Here is a 24,889-nt window from a genome sequence, read left to right on the forward strand (position 1 = left end):
AGGCAGAAGGTGGCACACAGTTTACGCTCACTTGGTCCGGATCTGATATGCCTTCATGAAACGCATGTGTTGGGAACACAGAAACATGTGGGGGTCAAGTAAAAGGAGTAGCAATACTTGCTAGTCACAGACTCAAAGTGCAGGTGGGTAGAGTAAAGACAGACCCTTTTGGTAGATGGGCTATTGTAGGATGCACTCTTGACTTAAACTGCAAGTTTACACTATGCTCAATATATGGTAGTAACTTAGATGAGCCAGGGGTCCAAGATTGGGTATCAGGGGAGCTAGCCCACTGTCAAACGCCCATAATATTGGGCGGCGATCTGAACTTAAATCTACCCGTGGGCTGGAGCTCGAACAAGGACTGGAGATATTCGGGGAGGAAGCCAAGGGTGTTTCAATCTCTACTGAATTTACTAGAGACTCATGGCTTACGGGATGTCTGGGCTGAGCTAAGACCTAAACAGGAGGGGTTTACCTTTTTCTCAGCTCCTCACGTAAAAAAACTCATAAGAATAGATTACTTCTTTATCTCTTCTTCACTGGTTAGCTCTTCTAGTATAGACATGGTACCCAGATTTATGTCAGACCACAATCCACTAATATTGCATCTGGATGGCCTAAAAATTGAAAACAAGAGTACAACCTGGTCCTTTGAGAAAGCACTGCTATACGATATCAAATATCAGACACACATGAAGAAGTGGATAGAGGAGTTCTTGGAGATAAACTTAGACTCCGCTCCTTTGATGGTGGATTGGGACGCTTTCAAGTCCGGGGTCAGGGGGGAGACATTGAGTTTTTCTGTCAGGAGAAACAAAGTTGAGAGGATACAGGTTCAGGAATTACAGGAGAAACTAGGGGTAGAAGAAACCAGGCTAGTGCAGGCAATAAAAGCAGGAGGGAATGTCAAAGAAATCCAACATGCAGTCGCTGTTATAAAAGCCGAGATTGCCTCAATTTTTGTTGAAAGAATTGCGTCCAAATGGGTAGCAACCAAAGGGAAACTGTATGAATGTAGGGAACATGTCGGACATCCATTGGCACTAACAATTAGACAACAAACGACTTTAAACAAAATAGCAGAAATTAAGACAATCGCGGGGGGCTGACTAAGGATCCCACCGAAATACTTAATGCTTTCAAAGAGTACTATAGTAAACTGTACAAAGAGGAGGATGTCAGGCCCATAGGTGATCGGAGTTTGAATGCTGCAGGCTATTTAGACTCTATAGATACACCTAAATTAAATTCAATTGAACAAGAGCAGCTAGAATTCCCTCCTACCTGGGAGGAGATACATAAAGCGATCAATAGTCTTCCAGACGGAAAGGCGGCCGGCCTTGACTCTATCCCTGCTGAATTCTATAAAATCTTTGAAAGTCAGTGTAAGGAGATATTCTCTTTAGTAGTAGGGTCAATATTCGGAGGCACGTCACCACCATTAACCAACAGGATCTCACAAAACATCCAGAAATTAGTCTCTAACTGGCAGCATGGGTTTATCCCCAACAAAGGTACCACAGAACATGTCAGGAGGGCAATTATGTTAATGGATGTAGCAAAGGTAACAGGGGACCCGATTGCTTTAATACTATTAGATGCTGAGAAAGCATTCGATCGGGTCTCCTGGTTATTTTTGTGGGAGATACTAAAAAGGTCAGGCTTTGACCCGAATATGCTACAGGCAATTCAGGCATTATACCAAACACCCAGGGCCCAAATCATGATCAATGGAAATTTGAGCAATCCAATTACCATAACTCGGGGCACCCGGCAGGGCTGTCCATGTTCCCCTTTGCTGTTTGCACTGTACATAAACCCACTTATCACAAAATTTTTAGCAAACCCAGAGATTAGGCCGGATGTCAGGCAAGGGGTAGAAACTAAAATCATGGCATGTGCGGACGACCTGGCAATAATTACACCCGATCCTGAGAAGTCCATCAGGGCCCTGGAATATGAGACACAGGAATTTGGAGAGATATCTGGCTACTCACTAAATAGAACAAAAACCCAGATAATTATAAATGAAAACATAAGCTGGTCCAGCCCCCTAGTAGTTACAAAAGCCAAGTATTTGGGGGTAAGCATCACTGCAAATCTAAACGCAATAGTGGGTAACAACCTGAACCCACTTGCCAAGGATACTAAAAAGCATTAAAAAGAATAGATAATCTACACCTAACAATAGTTGGCCGGAGCAATGTATTAAAGATGACTTACTTTCCAAAACTACTGTACTTTCTTAGAACTATCCCTCTGGAATTCAGTGATGCTGTCCTCCAGCTATTTGAGCAAATTTTCAGCCAGTTCATATGGTCTTACTCTAACATAAGAAGGTCTTACAAATGGCTATCTTTACCAAAAGAAAGAGGTGGTTGGGCGCTACTGAATCTTAAACTCTACTACTGGGCTGTCGTTTTGCAGTATAGCCCTTCGTTACTGCTCGATTACGACATACAGTACGTCTCAGATCTCCCATCTCCTTACATAGCTTTAATTGGAGTGAATGCTCGAGGAATACTCTGGAGACAACTCGAATTCGGCTACTTTAAGCGGGTGCGGTTCAAGTCTTTAATAAATATTTACCGGGTTTGTACCAAAGTACGAAAACTGGTAGGGCTAGGTAGACTAAATTACTACACTCCAATTAAAGATAATGCAATATTTCCTGCAATTTTTAAAGGATCATATCTTTATAAATGGTACAACGCTGGGTTATCAAATTGGGCGATCTGATTAATCAGGAAGGGTTTCGGACCTTTCAAGACATTAAAATACGGTTTCAGATAGAAGAGAGTCAATTATTTCAATACTATGCGATTAAAAGTTTCTTGGATCACAAGACCGGTGGACCGGCTGGATTCAAGAAAAATGATATCCTGGATAGACTGCGCTCAAATAATCCGCCTAGGATAGGAACTATCTACACCAGTTTTAATTATAAAATGCCCGATGATTTAGAAAGGATTGGGCTGAAATGGCAAACAAAACTGAATATGGAGTCAAATATTTTCACCTATGCTCTGGATCTGTCCCAAAAGTTTTTACTTTCCACTAAACTGCAGGCACAGTTTTATAAAACAGCTTTTTTCTTATACATTACACCGGGCAGGATAGCTAAATGGGGCGGGGACTGTATGCCCTCAATGTCAAGAATATTCAGCAGATCAGACGCATATGTTTGCCACCTGTACAAAACTTAATCCACTCATTCAGCAAATTCAATTCTTTGTAGGGGCGGTTTTAGTGCAAAGGACACAATTCACCCCTGCTGAATTACTGTTAGGGTATGACAGCAGCACTAGACCAGGGAGACCGTTTATCTTTGTAGCTATGACTATTTACAGAATTTGTATCGCAGCACACTGGAAAGACCCTAACCCGCCCTCATTCACACAGTGGCAGGCCAGACTACTGGCGACTTATAAACTGGAAAAGGCAATTTATGCAAAAAGAGGGAAAAAGGCTAGGAAGAAGGGCCTCGCGCTCTGGGAACAGCTAGAGAAATGGGCAGATGGTACACAAAGCTGAATTAAGCCGCATGCTGGCAAAAATGTTCTTTTCTTCTACCTGCTTTGGAGCATTATGTAGTAGCTTGGCATTAGGAAATGTTTGCTTTTCTCCCTTTTTTAAATTTTGTTTTCACTCACTACCTTTAACCCGTTAACCGCGGCGGTAATTCCGCCGCGGTGCGGGCGTTTTCGTGCGTGGGTGGGGAGCCGTCGGCCAATGGCAGCACTAGGGAGGTAGTGCTGCCGTCTGCCATTGGCCGACGGCAGCAGGGAAGGGGTTAAATTTACTCCCGTTCATTGTTTGTAAACATAAGAGGGAACGATTGTAAGCTAATGTTGCGAGTTGGTGCCGGGGGGGGGGGGGGGGGGTCCTGTCAGAAGTGGAGCAAAAGTATAATCTGTATATTGTTTATCAAAAAAGAAAGAAAAAAAAAGGGAACCACCGGCTCAAATTAAGCACTGGCCACCTCACTAGTCGGAAGGCTGAACCTTCTGTACCAGAACCTGCCCAGCTGTCCTCGCGTGGCAGCGTAAGACAGTCTCTTGAATTGGTGTCTCGAGGGGTGGTAGCACAGTGTGTATATTGGAGCACCCTAGGAGTTAAACTTCTGGTAACAATATAAACTTCTAGCCCTTTGGCTGTCCTCGGGGCGCCTTGAGAGTCTGGGCGCTCTTTAAGGTTTACACCTTCTTGCCTGGTGAGATGGACTCCCCTTCTTCTCTGGTGACGTAGCTTAAACCCCTGCCATACATTGCGATGAGCAGTTGCTATTGGTGGAAAAGAGTGCACTCCGTCTGCTTGTGTTTGCCTTGTACACACACACATATATATATATATATATTGCACAGTTTGAAGTGGAACGGGACTAGCCATCTTGAATGCACGGTGAACTTTGCAGGACTTATTATCCCCTATGATTTTTTAAAGGAGTAACTCAACGTCACCCAATTGGGTTGTAATGTATGCGTGCACTTCAAGTCCCATAATGCCTTGTGATTGACTATAGGCGTCTTTGCAGAAATAAAGAAATAAAAGAGGGATTATACCTGAAGAGCCTCATTGCCGTTATTCTCCTGATATGCCCAGGAAGAAGGGTTTTACACTCGAAACGCGTCGGCTACAAGGAAAGGGAGAGTGTCCTGCCAAAACTCACCTGTGGAGAGAGAGCAGCCCCGAGCGTGCCGACTCCTAAGGGGCAACTAGAGAGAAAATATATATATATATATATATATATATATATATATATATATATACATACACACACACACATATATATATATATATATATATATATATACATACATACATACATACACATATACATATATATATTTATATAGATAGATATATCTTCTCGATACTTCCTCCCCACCAAGGAAGGAATGGCCGCACTCACGTGGTCGTGTCAATTCAAATTAATTTTTATTTAGCAAACAATTCACACAGGACGCGTTTCGGAATACGCGCCTTCTTTCTGTTGTATCATATATATATATATATATATATATATACATACATATATATATATATAATATAGCATCAGGTATTGTAACCCATTACTTCTCCTCTTTGTACTAAATTTTATGTGCGCAGGGGACAGGCCTTTCTCGACTCCGGCTCCTCTGCTTTGGAATGTCCTGCCCACTTAATCGTGGAGTTTCGCACAGGGCTCCCAACATTCCATTCATTCTCGTGATAACCTTCATTTTTTTTTTCTTTAGTCCTAGCGCCAAGATGTCTGATAGCGACGCGCTCACAGATTTGGGAATCCTCATTGGCTGAGCTAATGTGATGTTAAATCATAGAGACTGGCCGGCGAAGAGCTGACCGCCCAATGCGTCGCTTTACATTGGCTGGCTTGTCTACGGACACCCCCTTGGGAGGCACAGTACTTGGACCCTGGGACCATATTCAATTGCAGGCCCTCTCAGTACTTCTCCGTGTAAATCTGACATGAGATTGTAGGTGCCCATGAGAGGCGAGTGGCACTCGCATCTCATGGGCCCCTCCAATCGAATGTCAGATTTCCAAGGAAAAGTGTTGAGAGGGCCTGCAATTTGCCAAGATGCAAAACGGTGTTAAAAATAAATGGATGAATGAATAGTTAGTTAGTAACGTAACATGGTTCAAATGATGACGAGGCTGTGTTAGCTCCACCCTGCCCTGCTGTAGGTCCACGTGGCCGGGCCTGCTGCCAGATTTTCTGAATACTTGTACAGTCCATCTAGCCAGACGCCTCCGTTTCAAGTTCTGACCTTCCTCATCCGGGTCAGGGCCCAGGAAGCGCGGGCTTAGGATGCTGTCACAACAGCAAGCTGGCCTTCAAGGAGGAGCTTGCCAGGAGCCTTTTTACCGTGCAGGGGCCATGAGTCATCCCCGCTTCCCAGCACTCGGACCCTGCCCCTCCCTCCCTGCCTCTGCTGCAGGGTGTGGGGGCAGCTCCCTCCCTCCCTCTCTTCCGAGGAACTCGGCCAGACTCCAGGAGTGCACGCACCCAGGAGAGCGAGGGCCTGCCCGGGCACAGCCAGACACCCTGCCCCCTCGGGCCCTGCCGCCAGTCGGCGTGCCCCCTCGGACCCTGCTGCCCGTCGGCGTGCCCCCTCGGTTACCCCCTTTCATAGCCCAAATGGGCATTCTTTGGAGAGGTCATTCGGCGCCTGCAGCACCCTGGCAGCGGGGGCAGAGAGGGGGGCACCCTTCCAGGAAGGCCGGGGGGAGCAGGCCTGCGTTGTGGTAATTGGGATAAGCGCCGGATGTGGCGCCCAGCTCATTAAGAGGTTAATTCCCCGTGTCCTGACCCCCGCCCCCCTTCCGAGTTCCTGCTACAGACTTTCACATGGTTTCGGAAACTTTGCTAAAGTTCACGAAGGTGCAGCGTTGCTTTTTTTGTATTATAAAAGGTGCAGTATTGGGTTGGCTTCATTAAAGTGAGCATTATCTCGAAATGCGGGAAAACATGTTTCGCATTGCTATAACGTCACACGGGGCTTAAACTGGGAAACTTCGCCAGGTGCGAAAGTTGGAAGTTTGGGGTGCGCCCCCCCCACCCCCCCCCCCGCCTTTCAGTGTTCCTGTGTCCAGCCCTAGCGCTGGAAAAACACTGTCTGCCACAGCGAGCAGAGTTTATTTAATACGTTTGAAGTTTTTTAATTCAGCACGTCAGGCCCCTGCTTCAAAGCAAGGTCTTTCAAAGTCCAAGTAAGGTTTTTTTGCCTGCAGCGAGCCCGCAAAAGTATGTGCGTGTATTACGTGAAGTACCATCAATTATAGGGGTATATTACACCGCTTGAGAGACGAATAAATCGAAGCACCCGCTTTGCCTCAGTTTGTTGAATTCCCTTAGAATAGATTTTCGTGTTTTGTATATAGCGCCTCGAAAGAATCGGAAGCGGGTTCAAGGCAATCAGCAGGAGTTGTGCCAAGTGCCTTCACAAAATGTGACTCGCATCAGATTGCGGTTGGTGTGTGCACGCGGGAGTCCTGTATGCAATAAATGGAACTTTTCCTCGGTGCATGTGTTTTAAAGCACAGCGGTTTGAAGTGAGGTTTGTGCTGATTAGACCCCGCTCTGAGCTGGCTTTCTCCTTCGAAGTCTGTGACCCCGCACGGATTTATTGCTTCCTGGCTATTGTCCTGTCCCCGGTTTTTTTGTACTGTCCTAATTCAACAACTGCTGCCTGCAGAGGTTGAACTCTCAGTACTTTTAGTGCTCTGTGGGCGAGGTCGGGTGCGGTGGAAGGCCGCATAGCGCCGAAACGCCTTTCCAGGCTCTACATTACCTCAGAGTTCCACCCTCCACTGGGAGGAGCTGCTCCGTCTCGGTGAGAACGGAGGCGCGGGCAGTTCAGAGCTGCCCCGCATCAGCGAGGTCCACGGTGCGGTGAGGAGCACGGGGGTGCGGGCCAGCGCCGAGCCCCACTCGCCAAGGCCTCAGTGAGGTGAGAGAGCTTGTGTGGACGACGGGAGGGAGACCAGGAATGACCTTTAACCTGTTCACCCATCCTCCTGTAGGAGGCGGCATTCAGATGCTGAATAAGGTTGTGTGTGTGTTTTATGGATACAATTTGTGGTATGCTACCTAATATGCTGCTGTGTCTCAGATCGTGTTCCATGTTGCAAACTGTGCCGGACCCCTGAACTCACCCACTTGGAGGCGGGCGGGTGGCTCAGTGTAACGTGTCCACTGTAGGGGCCTGTGCTCGAGCTCATGGGCACAGCTTAAAATCCCGGCGGGTCTACTTAGCCTTTCGTCCCTCTGAGGTTGATAAAATGAATACCATTGAAAGGGTACCAATAAACCTGTTATTCAGATCCAAGACACCCTTGGGTGAACGTGCGCATTCAAATGCACATGTTATCGCACAGCTCCTCCCGCCCCCCCACAGCCCTGGTGCTTCACCAGCCTGGGCCACCTCACCACTGTGCGTGCAGGTTCGGCAGGGGCATTGCTATCAGCAATGCAGCAGGACTAGTGGCACCAGGAGGGCCCAAGGTGTGAAGGGCCCTAGTCACCCCAGTTAGTATCGTTTTTTTAAACCACGAAATCAGGGGGTGGGCAGGCAATTCTACTGTTTATATTATGACCCGTGACGCCCCTGGTCCACGCTGGATGCGGCCCGAGGCGCTTGCACCCCTCAGGGCAGAGTGCCTGCGGACAGACAGTTGTACAGCCCTGGGGTCAGTGGAGTAGCCAGAAGGCATGGGTGTCAAGTGTTATTTTTAAAAGTGTTGCATTTAAAAGATAAGAACCAACAATGGCTACACAAATTATTAATCAAAACCCAGTGGACTTGAAGATAGGACTTTAAAAACATGAGATAGGCGAGCAAGAACAGTGTGGCCACCAGAAAGAAGAGAAGCGCATGCGAGAGCCATGCAGGCAGGAGAGAAACATAGGTGCAAGAGAGCAGCGCTGGGTGTATAAACATACTAGGCTGAGCAAAACATAGAGGGGTATGTGGAGGAGCACAAGGTCAAGAGTGTGGAGTGCAAGAAGTACAGGACGGAGACAGCTGGAAAACACATGCAATCTCATGCAGTGCTTAACCCAAAAAGTAGTGCCTGAATAGTAAGCCGTGGATGAATACAAGCAATGAGGGTGTGCTCCAGGGAGGGCAACCAACCCAAGAAGAGGAAGGACAGTTTACGCAATCTAACTTATAGAAAGCAAGCAACTGAGTGACAATTAAGTCAACCATTGGTAAGAAATGGGCGGGCTTTAAGTACACTGCAAACTCACAATAGGTCTTTTTTTTTGTTACAAACAGCGTGTGCTGTCTGGTAGTCAAGACCTCAACTCACTCCAGTGTCCTGAGACCGAGATATAGCCATTTAACTGTGCGGATGTGTTTATTTTTTTGCAGTTTTATAATAGCGCAAATTCTATCTGAATGTATTTGAGCTTGACTTGAGTACCAGTTTTACATTACTCAAGCACATATCAATGTTTGTAGGCACAGTGAGATTAAGTGATTTGTCCACAATTACAGGATGTTGAGCGGGCGCTGAGACTCAAACCTGGATCCACAGTTCCAACATGGGCAGCTCTGGCCTTTATGCCACAACCACTGTGCTCTCCATGCCACTGGAGTCAAGCTATCCTGGCTGATGAGGGCTGAAAGCCCGAAACCGGTCCTAGGATGCTTTTTTCCGGTCCAGGGAGGACCTGGCCTGGCAGTTCGGGCGGGACTGTTCTCATTGGGCGCAGGGTCAAGACTGATTTGCATATGGCTGGGTCTAAACTGGAATGGCAGGGTGAGTAAAAAAACGATGGATTTAGACCCAGATCTCTGTACTGGGGTGAATGTGACATTGTTCTGCATTCTGTCCATCAATTGTTCTTTTTTACACAATCACCTAGCAGAGCAGGGCAGGTCTTGTCTGTAAAACATGGAGTTTGGCTCTGAAGCCCCCGCGTCTCTTGTATAGTGTGGTTCGTGCACGGGCTGCGTAGGTGCCCGCTGATAGAAGAGTCTGCAGGCTCGGCCTACGACACAAGACTGTGTGAGGGCTAGTAGTGGTACAGAAAGGGCATGGGCGCTCACAGCCAACAACGGGTGTGTGAATGCTTTATGCAACATCTGTCGGAGACTTCTAAGCACTGCGTCAAGCGGGAATTCTGAGGTTGAAATGGGAGGGTGATTTAAAACGGCAACGCAGAGTGGGAGGGAGTGGGGCAGGGCTTCAAGTGGGATGAAAAATCGGAGGGGTCTCTCTAAGGGGCGTGGCCGATGTAATTAGGGCCATGGTTTAAGAGTACGTAAGCTAAAAATGTGTGCTTAGCATAGTGTGCCGCTTGACTGTTATTTTGCTGCTTCTGCCAGTGCGCCCAGATATATAATACAACAGGTAACATTACACCTACAATAAACCAGTCTGTTAGTTGCATATGCTAAATAAGCAACACCTATGGCTTCCTTATATAAAATATTGAAAATGCTTCAGTTGTGAAATTATGAGACCTTGAAAGAACTATAACAAGTCTCTTTGAACCTACATCAAATGCAGTGAAGTGTGGTACTAGTGCAGAGTAAAAAAAAAAAAAGCTTCACCCTGAGGATGAGGGCAAAAATGGAGAGCCAGATAGGGACCCATCTGGACACCTGCTTTTTAGAACTGCTGGTGCTGAGCACCGGCAGGACCCGGCCACTTAAAGCCCTGGCTGGGGGCTTGACAACCCAACGGAGAGCGGAAGGGGGTGAAGAAGTGCGACTGCTGACCGGCCAATTACATCTGTGAAACGCAGCAGCCGTTTTTGTTTCTTATAGAAAATCAGAGAGCACGAGAGATTGGACAGTGACTGTAGTTAGGTAACCCAAGATTATTTCGTAACGTGTTTACAACAGAGTCAAGTCTCATTTTTTCTAAGGAATGTTGTATTTTTTATTTTGCCAACTTGTAAAGACAAATCTATGCAGGAGAACGCATTCCTGTTTCCACTTGATATGCACGTTACATTTTTTAGTTGAGATGAAATAAAAAATGAAAGCCCGTGGGTTAAAAAAAAATTCCCTTGAGTGAAGTTTGCGTACCGTACCAGCCGCGACATTCCACACCCACAAACCTTTCCCAGAAGTGGCAGCCGAATTCCCGCCCTGGCCGTCAGCGAATCGCTATGGTCTACTGCCCTCTATGGGCGACTCCCGGGAAGGCGGTCTGGCACTTGCAGTTTCCAGTACTTCAGTAAATAAAGTTGAGGCGTGTTCGAAAAAGGTAGAAGCAAATATATTTTGTGCCTCACTTAAGGCACGATATTTTAATTGAAGGATGATGGCTTTTAGTGCTGAAGATGATGGGAGTTTACTACATTTTCTAAAAATAGATGGTGGCATAAAACTTCTTTTTATACAGAATATTTGGATCCAGGTGCGAATTCGGCGTGGGGGGTGGGGGGTGCTAATTCTTCCAGCAATAGGCAGAGTGGAGATGCAGGGACTCTAAGAAGGGGTGCCTCGTTAACAAGAAAATGGTATTTTAAAGACCTGTGAAATAATTGGTGGCTGCAATAAGATGGACGCCAGACCAGCGGCTCAAAAAATGAAAAAAAACTGTCTGTGCCCGGGAAGCTGTCTCTGCTCTGGCTGACACACACAACGGAGGGGGGTGGGGGTGGGGGGGGCTACTTAAGCCCTTTGAGCCCTATGGGCGTTGCACGCCTGGCCGTATGAATACACTAAAGAGTATATCCGCCGATATTTTCCTCGTACTCTACACTTGTGTACTCTACACCACTTATTTGAGGTTACAAGGACGTTTGCATATTAACGGCCAGGGTCTTCGGACTCGAGAAGACCCTTTGCGGATTTATACCTCCAAGATGTTCTGTGCAGTCACTGGCTATTCTCTTTTGTGTATTCATATGGCCATTTGAGGTTACATGGAGAACATAACATACACAGCCACCAATTCCAAATCATTTGATAAACGGAAAAACTCCCAGTTAATTTGGAAACTTTTATGTCCTACCACTATATGAGTCGGCCGGGTCGGATTTGGAACTGGTGTACAGGACATCACTAACAGATCTAAAGGGTTCAAACCACACTGACTGACCCTAATCCACTAGAAAAGATCGAGGTGGAAGCTCACTGCCTCACATCCCAGCACTCAGTCCGCCCCAATGCATCATGGTACATGCAGTGCATGATAATACTTCAGTAACAGTCTTTTATTTTTTCACACTTGGTGGTGCAGCCAGTGCTGTGAATCTCTAACCACGTGTTTCAGGATAGTTGCCCTTCTTCAGTAGAGAGCAACACATTCTTTTGGGGGTGCTGAAAATGCTGTCCAAAGTCTTCTCGGGTATTCCTGATCAGTCAGGGGCTGGGAAAGAAACTGGGACAAGTGCCGGTCTCTGACCTCCTGCTGGAGTAAGACCTGGGCTCACAGTATAGGACATCCTGCAGTTAGAGGTAACAAAGAGACCAGTGTGTTCTTTCAACAGAGGGGTCACTGCTCTGAAGTCACCCAAGTTTATGAAATTCATAAATGAACTTGAGTGCTGCCTGGAACCACCAGGTCAGCCTTTTGCTGCAGTCTGGGGTCTTCAGGCAGGTGTTTGGGTTTCCGTGTACAGCCAGATTTTTGGTGAAATCTGCCCAATGTAACGCTCTCCTCAGGGACACTGTTTAGTTCCGGGGTCCCAGGTTTCTCACTCTTCTCCGGCAGCGAAATCTTTTAAAAATCTCACAAATGAAATTGTTAAATTGTGCTTTCTCTTGCAAAAGTGTCTCCAGGGTGCTTGGTGCTTGGGGCTGGTTAGAAGTTAAGGATACCTTGGAAGATATACAAATGATTTTGCTAGGATTGTTATGTTTTCACACCTGGTCCATGCTAGTTTCTAATCCTCTGCATCCTGCCTGTTATTAAAGTGATGTGAAATAGATTCACAGTAATCAAGAGTGCTTTCATGCTGTGACAGCCTTCCTGGGTCTCCCCTTATGCTGCCTTGTGTACCTTTTAACCCTTATACCATGGAGTTTTTTTGCTCAAGTCCACACTTTCCAGAAGAAACCCTACTTTTCATCTTAGTGTATTTCCTAACAGGGAAGCCGATGAACAACCCAGATAGAAAGGCATGCTGAGGATTGGGCTCTGAGGTGAGGCGCGGGTCGCAACTGGACGTTTAAGACTAGCAATTTCCCGCAGTGCAAAGTCTCTTGTGCTCAGTGTCCACCTTTAAAAGGTGCAGCCAGCTTCTTTCGCCTTGTGTGCTGGTCAGAAGTAGGTTTGAAAGTGCAGCCACCCCCCTTCCCATACTGGGTAAATACATGTATCCCTGGGATATTTCAGTGCCCTCCCACTAAACTTCACTGAGTTTGAGCAGAGATCCTGGGCCAACAGATTGTTTGTAATCTGCCACAGTCACCTGCTTTCCTTTAAGCTACACCTTTAAGGGACTTATGCAGGTTTATTGTGCGTTTCTGTGATACATATATTGGATGCTGGTGAAATTGAATATGTGCCGCTGTTGCACCTTTAGATTGTGTCCGGTGCATCATAAGGAGGGCACCTGGAATTATGCTTTCTGGGGTGATTTGAACATAATTATAGATTTGCCGCATTTGCCACATAAGCCACCATCTGCTGCATAATCTACAAGTTTTAACCAAAAAAATAAAAAAAATTCTAGCTCAACAGTTCAAAAGTTACAAAAAACGTATCGGCACGTGTCAGCATGCAGTGGAAAGCCTTTTGCAAAGTTTGACTGGTCACCTTTCTGCTCCTAATTGCCATATTTGGATACTAAACTGGTACTAATAAGGTGCACCCAATGCCCAGACAGTGTTAATTAGTGTAAAAAGTACAAAATAATGAAGAAACACTAAATAAAATGTGATGAAGTACACCTCATAGTTTGCCTTTTCTTGCTACATAACTTACTGAATACCTTCCGCATAATTTGCCCCCCTCCTGCATATTTCCAGTGGCCCTGCTAATAAGATTCACTTTGTGATTCAGCAGTTCTTCACTCACCTTAAGGTGAACCGTTGTTAAATATCCTTCAGGATAAAACAGTCGAGGGGGCCTTCCAGTCTGTCTGATGCGCGCATCAGCCTTTATAAAGCCTGCTGCCTGCAGTCTTCCACCGTCTTCAGCCGGGCTTGCTTGAATCGAGTCAGCCACATGATAAGCCATCTATCAATGGAAATAACTTTTGGTTTGTGACACTGGGCAAGTCTTTGGTGCTGCTTCTCGTGTCCCATCGCCTTTGCACCGCAGGCTAGCTGCAGCATCACAGGCCTCTCTCACTTGATGTGACTCTTTCCCCGGGGGCATAATTAAGGCATCTGCAGGCGTGGGGGGTGGGGGGGTGGATGTTCAGGGTGCCCCCATTCAGCCAAAGGTCAATTAATTTCTGTGAGACACAAAAGACTTATGGGCATTTTGTCACATTTTGAAGGGGGCGTCGCCTGAAGTTTGTGTTACACCACTGCTCTCCTCGTGTAGCTCTCTGCAGTGCTCTTCAGAAAGTGTAAACATTGGCTTTGCCAGTGCTTGTTTGGACTTCTGGGTAGTCCCTTGAGCGTTTTTAGGCTTGGGGCTTGACCGTGTAGCTGTCAAATTGACCTGATGCTTACAATATACGTAGAGTGAGTGGGCTTTCACATCTGCCCTTGTCAACCATTGGCTTTATTCAACACCCTCCTCTTACAGCTATTGGCTTTAGAATTTGTCACTCACGTGTTGGCTAAGCCCAGATGAGTATTCATCTCTTAACTAATGCTTCTTCTGCATGTATCCCTCCGCCTCCACTCCATTGCTTGCATTGAACTTCACGAGTGGCTACTTTACATCTAAAGTCCTCTATCCAATCCTCCTGACTCCCTGCCATTATCTTACTCAGTCCCTCTTCTGTTTCTTCCCACCTCTTCTTCTCTGTCCTCAGTGTCCGCCGTGCCTACACTTCCCCGCTGCTGCTGCTTCTCAGAAGTTCATAATTGCTGTCGGCACCAGGGATTTTTTTCCTCATATCATTGAAAATACTGGTGTGCTTTACCAAATAGACCCTTGCCTTCAGTACCACACACTTTTTGTTTTTGTTTGTATTTCAAAAGATGGTGGCAGGTAAGGAAGCCTTCCACACAGTTCTCCCTTTCTTTCTATGTCATAGAAACTAAAGAAGGACTATAATGAAAACTTCCCAGCCACCCACCCTTTTATTTGAAATGGGAACAAAAACAGATCTGTATCAGAGACAAGGGAGTCTTCAACACAGCCTGTCTTTCATTTCTTGGCTCGATTTAATGTGCTTATACTGCATGCTGCAGCACATTAAACGTAGACCTATTGGTTTGACAAAGCTTGTTTTCCTGAGTGGCCACTGCTCTAAGTAGTCCCTTTCTGGAGACACGTCATTATTGCTATGAAGGAGTGAATGTGCAATGGTGACTGCAACCAGATTTGAATAGTTTAGCTCTGATTTCATAGGCTGTTAAGTCGTTGCCCCAGCCAACCATCTCAGTGGAAAGCCCAGCTGGCCAGCGCTCTCAATGCCTCATAACTCTTAATTGTGTGGTAAAAATAAAATTCAGAACATTTGCAACAGAATTCTGACATCAGGTCTGTCTGCTCACAAGTAAACTAGATTTCAGCACACTGCCTTAATATCTTACCACAAGCTTCCTGTTCCTTTCGGCACAGTTCGTTTCCCTGTACGGAGGGCCCTATAGCTAATGTAAAGTTGTCGCGACTTAAGAAAAGGTCTAGGATTGGTTCCATAAGCTATGTTTCAGCAATATTTTCTATATTTTGACCCAACTCTTAAAATGTAAATACAAGCTTTGTAGAGGTATATCAAATCGCATAGCATCATTTTTCTGTTTTTCTAGCATTTATGTGCGTCCCCTCAAGCTTTCTGAGTGTATAGGATTTGCTTTGCTAAAATGCTGTGTGTTGGCTTGGGTTGCATGCCTTAATGCTGAGTTGCAGATTCTTGGACCTTACCAGGTTTCATAACATTTGCACTCTAGAAATGTCTTTTAATGGATACTGCTAACCATAGATTACACACATTAGAATACTCCCCAGGCACCAGACTGGATCTGGAAAGAGTGCTTCTGCACGGAAACACGTACCTCTGTGGTACCCATAGTGATGAAGCTGAGCTGCAAAAGAGCACCCCTCTGGCACTCTGCCAGTTTCTTTCTTTCTGCTTCCCCCAACATGGACTGGGAGCTCCCAGTGTGTCAGGGAACGTTGTCTCTGCCCAAAACTACAGGTATCAAACCAAGCAGATGTCAATCACAGACCTGATGTTCTCCCTGCATCAGAGCGAATTTCAGAAGACCACTTGTCCATTCTCCTGCAAGATGTGTGAATGTTACTCTTCTAGGGTGCTGTTGAGAGGGCACAGGAGTTGTAAAGAGGAGAGGGTTGTTCCACTTTCTATTTCCTTGTACTGAAAGGGGACGGTGGTCTCTGGCCTATTCTGGACCGACCACCTTTAAATGCTTTTCTGTCGAAGGTAAATTCAAAATGGTCACGTTAGACTAGATCCCGTCTGCCCTGGACCCAGGGGACTGGATGGGTTTGTTGGACCTGTGCAGGACGCACATTGTTAAATGCCTGTCCTGTAGTCTCACAGGCGTCACTTGTAGTTCAAGGTAGGCCAGGAGCATTTTCAGTTTGCTGCATCACCACCACCCCTCAGGTGTTCACACAAGTGTTGGCAGTGGATAATGCCCAGCTTCAGGGGTCGGGGATACCAGTTTTCCCCCACCTTGATGACTGCCTGTTGAAAACGGGCTTACCCCAGTCAGTAGAAGACCATCTCCAGATGATGGTGAACCTCCTGGCACTTTTGGAGTGCACTGTCAAAAAGTTGAAGTTGCACCTGACTCCTTTGCAGAGTCTTTCATTCATAGCAGCTATTCTGGACTGCAGTTTAGGGCCTTCCCTCCACCGCAACAAGTGCAGAACGTCTGAGCTATGATCCTGATATTTCAGCAAAAGTCCTGGAGCTCTGTGAGAACAACTCTCAGGCTTCATTGCCCCCAGGCATCCTGCATCCTCGTCGTCAGGTACATTAGGTGTTGCATGCATGCTCTGCAAAGTACTCTGATGTTCCAAAGGGCCCAATGTCAAGGAAACCCAACAGATCTCCTCCAAATCTTGAGGCAGGTAATCTTTGGGCGGTCATCTGGGGAAGGTGGAGATCAGGGGACGCTGGTCTCGGATGGAAACTTGGCTCCACATCAGTCAATCAATCAATCAGAAACATTTATAGAGCGCGCTACTCACCCGTGAAGGTCTCAAGACACTGAGAGAGGGGTGGGGGATGCTGCTACTGCTCGAAAAGCCAGGTCTTGAGGTGTTTCCTGAAGGTGAGGTGGTCCTGGGTCATTCGTAGGTGTGCGGGAAGGGAGTTCCATGTTTTGGCTACCAGGTAGGAAAATGATCTTCCTCCGGCGGTGGTTCTGCGAATCTGTGGAATGGTGGCAAGGGCGAGGCTGGCGGAGCTGGCGGGTGGGAGTGTAGAACGAGAGGAGGTTGTTGAGGTATTCGGGGCCTATGTCGTGGACCGCTTTGTGTGCGTGGGTGAGGAGCCTGAATGTGATCCTCTTGTTGACGGGGAGCCCGTGCAGGTTTCTCAGGTGGGCTCATATGTGGCTGTGGCGAGGGATGTCGAGGATGAGTCGTGCGGAAGCGTTCTGTATGCGTTGTAGTCGTTTCTGTAGTTTGGCGGTGGTTCCTGCGTATAGGGCGTTTCTGTAGTCCAGTCGGCTGGTGACGAGGGCCTGAGTGACCGTCTTTCTGGTTTCGGTGGGGATCCACCGGAAGATCTTTCGGAGCATGCGCAGGGTGTTGAAACACGATGACGATATGGGGTTGACTTGCTTGGTCATCGTGAGGGAGGAGTCCATGATGAATCACAATTTGCATGCATGGTCCGAGGGTGTCGGCGCGGAGCCCAGAGCTGGGGGCCACCAGGAGTCATCCCAGGTGGATGGGGATTGTCCGAGGATGAGAACCTCCATCTTGTCTGAGTTCAGCTTCAGGCGGCTGAGCTTCATCCATTCTGCAACGTCTTTCCTTCCTTCCCACACATACGAATACTCCCCAGGCACCAGACTGGATCTGGAAAGAGTGCTTCTGCACGGCAACACGTACCTCTGAGGTTGGTTTTGGCGATGGCTGGGTCTTTGGTGAGGGAGAGTATCAGCTGGGTGTCGTCGGCGTAGGAGATGATGTTGATGTTGTGTTTGCGTGCAATGGCGGTGAGGGGGCTCATGTAGATATTGAAGAGTTTTGGGCTGAGCGTGGAACCTTGGGGTACGCCACAGATGATCTCAGTGGCTTCTGAGCGGAAGGGAGGGAGGCGGACTCTCTGGGTTCTGTCGGAGAGGAACGAGCTGATCCAGTCCAGGGCCTTTCCTTGGATCCCAGTGTTGTAGAGGCGGGTTATTAGGGTGCGATGGCATACGGTATCGAAGGCTGCCGAGAGGTCCAGGAGGATCAGGGCAGTTGTTTCTCCGTTGTCCATCAGGGTCCTGATGTCGTCGGTGGATGCTATCAGGGCAGTCTCGGTGCTATGGTTGGCTCGGAATCCAGACTGGGATGGGTCGAGTGAGTTGTTTGCCTCAAGGAAAGCAGTCAGCTGTTTATTGACGGTCTTCTCAATGACTTTGGCCGGGAAGGGAAGAAGAGAGATGGGGCGGAAGTTCTTGAGGTCTTTGGGGTCCGCTGTGGGTTTCTTCAGAAGGGCGTTGATTTCTGCGTGCCTCCAGCTCTCGGGGAAGGCGGCTGATGCGAACGAGATGTTTATGACGTTTCGGAGATGGGGTGCGATGATGGTGGTCAGTCTGTTGTAATTTCAGGCCGTTCGTCTGGCTCTGAACGACTTCCTACCATCCATCAAGGGAAAGCTGGTGCGGGTTCTCGTGGACAATACCACCACCATTAGGTACTGTAACAAGAGGTAAGGTGGGGTTATGGTAGGATGCTTTATGCCTCTGGGCTTGGTTAAAGCGCCTAGAGCATTTTAACCAAGCAGGGGGTGTCTAGGAGATCATATGTTCACATCCTGAGGTGGCACAGGGCAGTGAGGAGAGCCCTTACTAGATCTTGTTGCTACAGTTGAACGTGCAATGTCAAAAGTTTTGCTCTGTGGAATTTCCGCAAAAACACTTGTGAGGAAATGCAGGCAGACTGGAATAGAGACCCGGGACTCCTGTATGCCTTCCTGCCCCTGCCTCTTCTGCCTGAGTTCTGAAAACGATTATCAAGGATGAACGGGCCCTAGTCATTCTACTCAAGACTGGGCCAGGAGCGTGGGTACCCAGAATACCTGGGCATGAGCATCTGTCATTCGGGAGGATCTTCTATTGCAGCACAGGGGATTGAGTGATTGCTAATGTCTGCGTTTGATCTGCCGCCCAAGGTGGTGGATGCCATCCTTTCTACCAGCCGTTCCACAAAATCCATTTATGTTGTGTTTGTGAATTAGTGTGGTGATTGAAAAATCCTAGTGGCTCTCCCTTCTCTGGTTCAGTTTTGCGTGGAAGCTGGTTTGTCAGCAGGTATGCTCATGTGTTGTGGGAGAGGCTGCTCTGTCCTACAGGTGTCTTATGATTCTGTCCCAGTAGAGCTACCTGTGAAGCCAGTCTGTTTAGGTGGTTGTGGTCCACTGGGCCTTGGTTAGATCAGCTAATTGAAAGCCAGCCTCACTCTATCCTACCCTGAAAACAATCCTCACACGCGTCCCTGGGCTACTGGTGAGAGAACGTGGCGATCCCCCTTACCTGGCTAGCCTAGAGACACCTGCCCTATCCTGCTGATGGGTTCAGGGCATGTGGCTGACCTTCTTGCATTGTCTATCTGCTTTGAACACACTTTATGACTAGGTGGTGTTGGAGAGGATACAGAGACGAGTGCGACATATGTGTTTTCATTACAAGTCGCTTCCAGTTACAATAATTATGTAACTTCCATTACTATTTTTTAAATCATCATCTAGACCTGTTTATTTCTATTTTTCGTGTTAGAAAATGCATGCCCAGTAATTTTTCCTGAAAATGTAATGTTTGGGCTTTGGCTAAGATAATTGCCAACATTTTTGTTTCACCCACAGTAAATCACTGACAAAAAATGTTGATTGGTTAGAGCATGCTCCTAGTCCAGGTTTACTCTTTGGTAGCTGAGCTTTGATTGTTTTTTATATATTGAATGGAAATGTTCTGGTTGATCAGATAGTGTAAGTATTTCCTTTTCCTTCTCCCGCTGTAGAAATTTCGAGCGGACATGCCGGGAGCCAGCAGTGCCTTTATTCCCACCATCAATGCCATAACCACAAGCCAGGAGCTGCAGTGGATGGTGCAGCCCACCGTCATCACCTCCATGTCGAGCCCCTACTCCCGTTCGCACCCTTACAGCCACGCCATGCCTGGCTTGTCCTCTGTGACTGGGCACGCGGCTCTCCAGCGGCCCGGCGTCATCAAGACAATCGGCAGCACAGTGGGTCGTCGGAGGAGAGATGAACAGGTAATGAGTACTACTAGCACTACCGGTGCTTCCTTTCATGCCCTAATTTCTCTTGACTTTTGGTTTCCACATAATTTAAGCTAAACTTGGGTGACCCAAACTATTGAATCACTCTTCGGTCATCCTGGTACCAGTGGCGGCCACCATAACCGAAGGGTGGTAGGGCATCATGCGTGGGGGGTGAATATATTTAAAAAAAAAAAAACTTTTGCTGCCGGCTGCTCCAGCATCACACCTCCTCGTGCCGCCTCTCCTCTTCCTGCCTGCCCCAGGGACAGCCTCCCTGCGCAAGGATTGGTCTGAGCAGGTAGAAAAGATGCCCCGCTCAGACCGGGGAGTCTGTGGGGTTTCTCCAGCCCGGCTGCTCAATGCAGCGGGGCTGAAGAAAACCTAAGTGCGCATGTGTGTTTTGGTCGGCCTGAGACGGCTGGCCAAAACACATATGCACACTTAGGGAGTGGAGTGAACTAGCACTCTCTTCTCCCATATCTCGGCCCACCCCTCCCAACAGCACTGGCCAAGAACCGGCAAATGTAAATCAAAACTGGCTCTGAGCCACGCAGTAGGGCGATGCTCCCCAGCCATTGCGGAGGAGCTGCTACTGCCTCGTATACCTCAACTTGGAGCATTCCACAAATTTGGCCTGCTACAGACAGGTGGCCCTAGATATTAGATTTTTTCTGAAATAGTTGCAACATTTGTCCTTTTTTGCCTAGCAGTCAGAAATGGCAACTGTTTTATTCCTCTTGGAAGGTCTTCCCAGTCTCGACCACAAAAAGGAATACTTTCATGAGCCCTGAAGTAAACCTGTGAATTTCATGAAAATCTTTTGTAGTGCCAAAATCCCATATCTTGGTGTTGCTTCGATATCTACATAAATTGTAGATTACTCCACACTAGACGATTGGGAGCTGGCACACGCTTGTTTGCTGTTAGGATGATGGAGCGTGTTTGTGTGTGCGTTTTTTTCCTCTTACATATGTACTACATTTTCGATGCAAAAACGTCCTCCTCATACTCTGAAAATAGGTGGCTGGCTGAGGCTTTGCGCACCTACTTCGAATATTACTAAGTCACGCCTTTGTGGATATGAATGTTTGCACCGCTGATACTCAACAATGGCATATTTGTTGCAGTCGTAAGCAGCATTTAGGGTCAGGAAATTCCTCATTCTGCGATTTGGAATTTCCACCTTAAATAAAAAAACCTTTCAAAGCTTGTGTATGCACCCCTAGAACTTCTCTTGCCTTAAGGAGAATGGCCTTTTGTAGTCGAATAGAACCCGAAGACTTCTCCACACCACTTTATGATGTTTCTAGAGTTCTTTTTTTATTTTTCTCATGCTTGTTTTTCAACTGACTGTAAAATGCTCAAACATTTTTTCTTTTCTATTGTTGTGTAAAAAATGTACTTGATTGTGTAAGATTCAAGCAAAAGTGGGCGGGTGAACAGTTCAGTACATGGAAGAAAGCTGAGGAGTGTAGGTGAAGAGGAGGAGAAAATGCAGGAGAAAGGTAGTGAGAAAAAAGTGTAAAGTCTGAAAGGGAGCCATTGACTTCATGCACTGCAGCAGCAAAGAGTCCCAAAGAAGTGTTGCAATATCATAAGGGCACGCAGGGGTCAGGCATAATTAAACAAAGCAGCAGATGTGTGCAGGGGGCACCACCCTTGGTTGTGTTTCCTAAGAATGCCAAAACTACTTTCTGGAATTGATCATGAGGAAAACTACTATAATGCAAGCTATCCACAGCCGCATGACGTTTGCTGATAAGGTTTCAGTTGAAAACTCCTTCGCTTTCAAAGAAGTCTTACCACATGCTTGCGCTGCACAGTGACCGCACACCACTGAGCTGGCTGGCGAGTTGTGCAATCTTTTATCTGCCAAGGAGCAGGACTCTGTCCTTCCCTGTCCCTGGTTGCATGCTCACTTTCCTCTTGCTCAATCCGGCTTCCTGTTCCTTCTGCACCCTGTCACCGCTTTCGCTTCTGCTGTGCAACTGCTAAAGAAACCACAAGTGACAATAGACTCAGATTTTTTTCTTCTTTTTTTTTCTTGTGTAGCTCTCACCTGAGGAGGAGGAAAAACGCAGAGTCCGACGAGAGAGGAACAAGCTGGCCGCAGCAAAGTGTCGCAATCGCCGCAGAGAACTGACAGATAAACTCCAGGCAGTACGTACGGTGCACATATAGACAGACCCCTTGCAGAAGAGGCGTAAGATAGGCTTGTCAAAATTGAAACTACATAGCGTTTAATACTGGTAGGGAAACACAATAGCCTTATAGCCTGCAGATGAGGGCTATAACCACTGTTAATGGCCCTGTACCACAGTTATAGGCCCCAGTTGCTGGCCAGGCCCTATTATGAGAGAGCCAGGGGCCTTTAAGAACTGGAACAGCCCGAGGCAGAAAGGCTATAAGGCTTTTCCACCCACTTAGGGTACAGTGTTCTAAATTAAAAATGAGAAATAAACAGACAAACATCGGAATGCTGGCGCGAGAAGGCTTATATAAGCCATTATTTGCCCTGGGCCACTACATTGTCTTCAATAGAGTGCACAACATTCCCTTGTTCTAATAGCCATTAACTTAATATGGTTAATAGTTTTGTTGGCTGTATTAAAGGTTTTGGAGCCAGTCCCTTGCTGGTTTCTGTCTGCTTCACATTCCTCCTTAGTAACATCTTTAAAGGTAAACATATGTTCTTAAAGCTGTGTTGTGTAGGACACCTTACATGCTGCATCTCCTCACGAGGACCTCAAAAACACCTCTTCACAACTCCTGTTCCGGGTCCAGGGTTGTGTAAAGGACATCCTGCCGGGCCGTGAGACGCATCCCAGGGCTGCCTCTAGATATAGGACCTAGGGGGGGAACTAGGCGCCAGGCCTATCCAGAGCAGGAAGTGCTCACCGCATAGGTCTCCCAAGCCCTGCTGACTTCACCCTCTCAAGGGCAATATTGTTTTTGTATCTAAAATGGTAATGATATAGACTCATGCACCCATACCACGTGGTCCCTCACCACCCTTGCTGGCTCTGGCTGCACCTCTTCTTAGAGGTGACCTCCTTACAGGAGGGAAGAGTGGGTAAGAGGAAGGACGGAGAGCTGCCTGAAGGGCAGTGGACAGGACAAAACGTAACCCTGGCATCCTGTATCAGTCACATAAAGGGTTTGGTGGCTAAGTGGACTAATGCATCCACTGAAGGGGCCTGTGTTCGACCTCATGGTCACAGGTTCAAATCCCAGTGGATCCACTCCGCATCTCATCCTTTCTGAGGTCGATAAAATCAGTACCATTGAGTTGGGTAACAATAAACATCTGTTATTCAGTGTCCAGATGTCTCTTTGGGGGTGAACGTGCGCTTTACAAATAGACATGTTATGTTATGGATACTGTTTTGTTTCCATGGATGAGGGTCGAGCACAGCACGGCACAACACATCCTTCAGAAGGATTCCTGAGCTGCCTTGTGTGATTAACCTTGGTGCTGAGCACTAGGTTCATAAAAACAATATTGTCTCCTAGATTGGACATCAGGCTTGCCTTTATCATAGATCCTCTTGAAGTCACTGAAACATTCGCACAGACTTGATGAATACCGTAAAGTGCCGCAACGTCAAGTGCTACTGAAAGATCTGCTATGCAACATGGTAGCATTTGCAACCCGCCCCCCCAAAAAAAGAACCCCCCCCCCCTAAAATATCAAGTTAAGAACTATGTAATCTGTATTGCCCCTCCTTAGGTACCCATGCATTTTTATTATGGGTTTACTTCTTCCATAGCCAGCGGCTTGGAAACAATTCAAGAGGGTTTTAAGTAATAGTCTCATTAAATAATTTCACCTCTACGTACCCATGCTTCTAATATCATATTTGTTTAGTTATCCTCCTGATCTGATTTTCCAAGCTGGTGATTGGCAATGAGAAATAGCATCAATATATTGCTGTTGGAACAGGCGTAATATTCAGATTTGGCGTAAGGAGCATTTGGACTTATCGGATAGCCATAGGAATGAATTTGACATAGCTAATAGACTACATGCCCCGAAATTGTATTTTTTGTTGACTCTTTATAAAGCTTGTCTCTACGAATAGCAGGTGTGAGTGTGATTTACAGAGATAATACTCATTGGAGGATGAATTTGTTATAACTAACATTAAAATAGGTTCAATGGAAAAGAGACCAACAATGACCCGGTAACAAATACAACACCATCAAACAAGAAAACAAATCCTGACTAAGACTAATAAACTTGTAAGGAACAAGGAAGTTTCCGTGGATGTAAGAACCTTTGAAACAAGGGAGAACAAATAAGAAATGGAGCGAGAGAAAGGAAGGCAAAAATAGTTCAGGCAGTTCTTGTCAGCAATTGACTGTTTATTCATTTCATTAAAGTGCTTGTTCCTCGATGTGGTTCCAAAGCTGCATTTTCCTCCGCCACTGCTACTTGTCTTAGCGCACAAAGTTTACATCCCTTTTTTGGGTGAGTATTTTCTCACCTGGTGGAATGGTGAAGAATCTCCATACAATGGACTGTGGTGGTGACCTGGGAGTCTCTGCTTGGCCATTCTCTAGTTCATTTCTTTCCTGTTCTCCTTGTCCAGCAGCTATCTGAGAAGTAGGAAAACCTTTGTTTGCCACCCCCAAAAATTTACAGTAAAATTGCATCATTCTGTTTGCTTTGCTGCAGAGCCCTCCAATTGGAAGGTGTGCCATCATTTGTGCAAAGAAGTGAACATTTTGAATGTGCAACAGTTTATTCTCAGGAACCAAGCCAACCTCAATAAATATGACCAGGTCCTCTGTGGATCGAAAAGAAGGCCCGTGGGTCTGTTTTAACAAGTTGCTGGGTTTGTAGAGCTCTTTTTGGGATTGGAGGTACTCTGAAAGG

At 46.8% G+C, this 24,889-nt stretch overlaps 1 protein-coding gene across 1 annotated transcript in view; it reads left to right on the forward strand.

Moving 5' to 3' along the window:
* Positions 1-24,889, forward strand: part of FOSL2 (FOS like 2, AP-1 transcription factor subunit) — a 46,617-nt gene that overhangs the window by 12,542 nt on the left and 9,186 nt on the right. The window contains exons 2-3 of the mRNA XM_086926123.1: positions 19,747-20,001; positions 22,063-22,170. Coding sequence (XP_086782249.1) covers positions 19,747-20,001; positions 22,063-22,170 — 363 coding nt within the window. The remainder of the gene's footprint in view (positions 1-19,746; positions 20,002-22,062; positions 22,171-24,889) is intronic.

This window comes from Lissotriton vulgaris, chromosome 6 (genome assembly GCF_964263255.1).
Source record: "Lissotriton vulgaris chromosome 6, aLisVul1.2, whole genome shotgun sequence".
In the NCBI taxonomy this organism is placed as follows: domain Eukaryota; kingdom Metazoa; phylum Chordata; class Amphibia; order Caudata; family Salamandridae; genus Lissotriton; species Lissotriton vulgaris.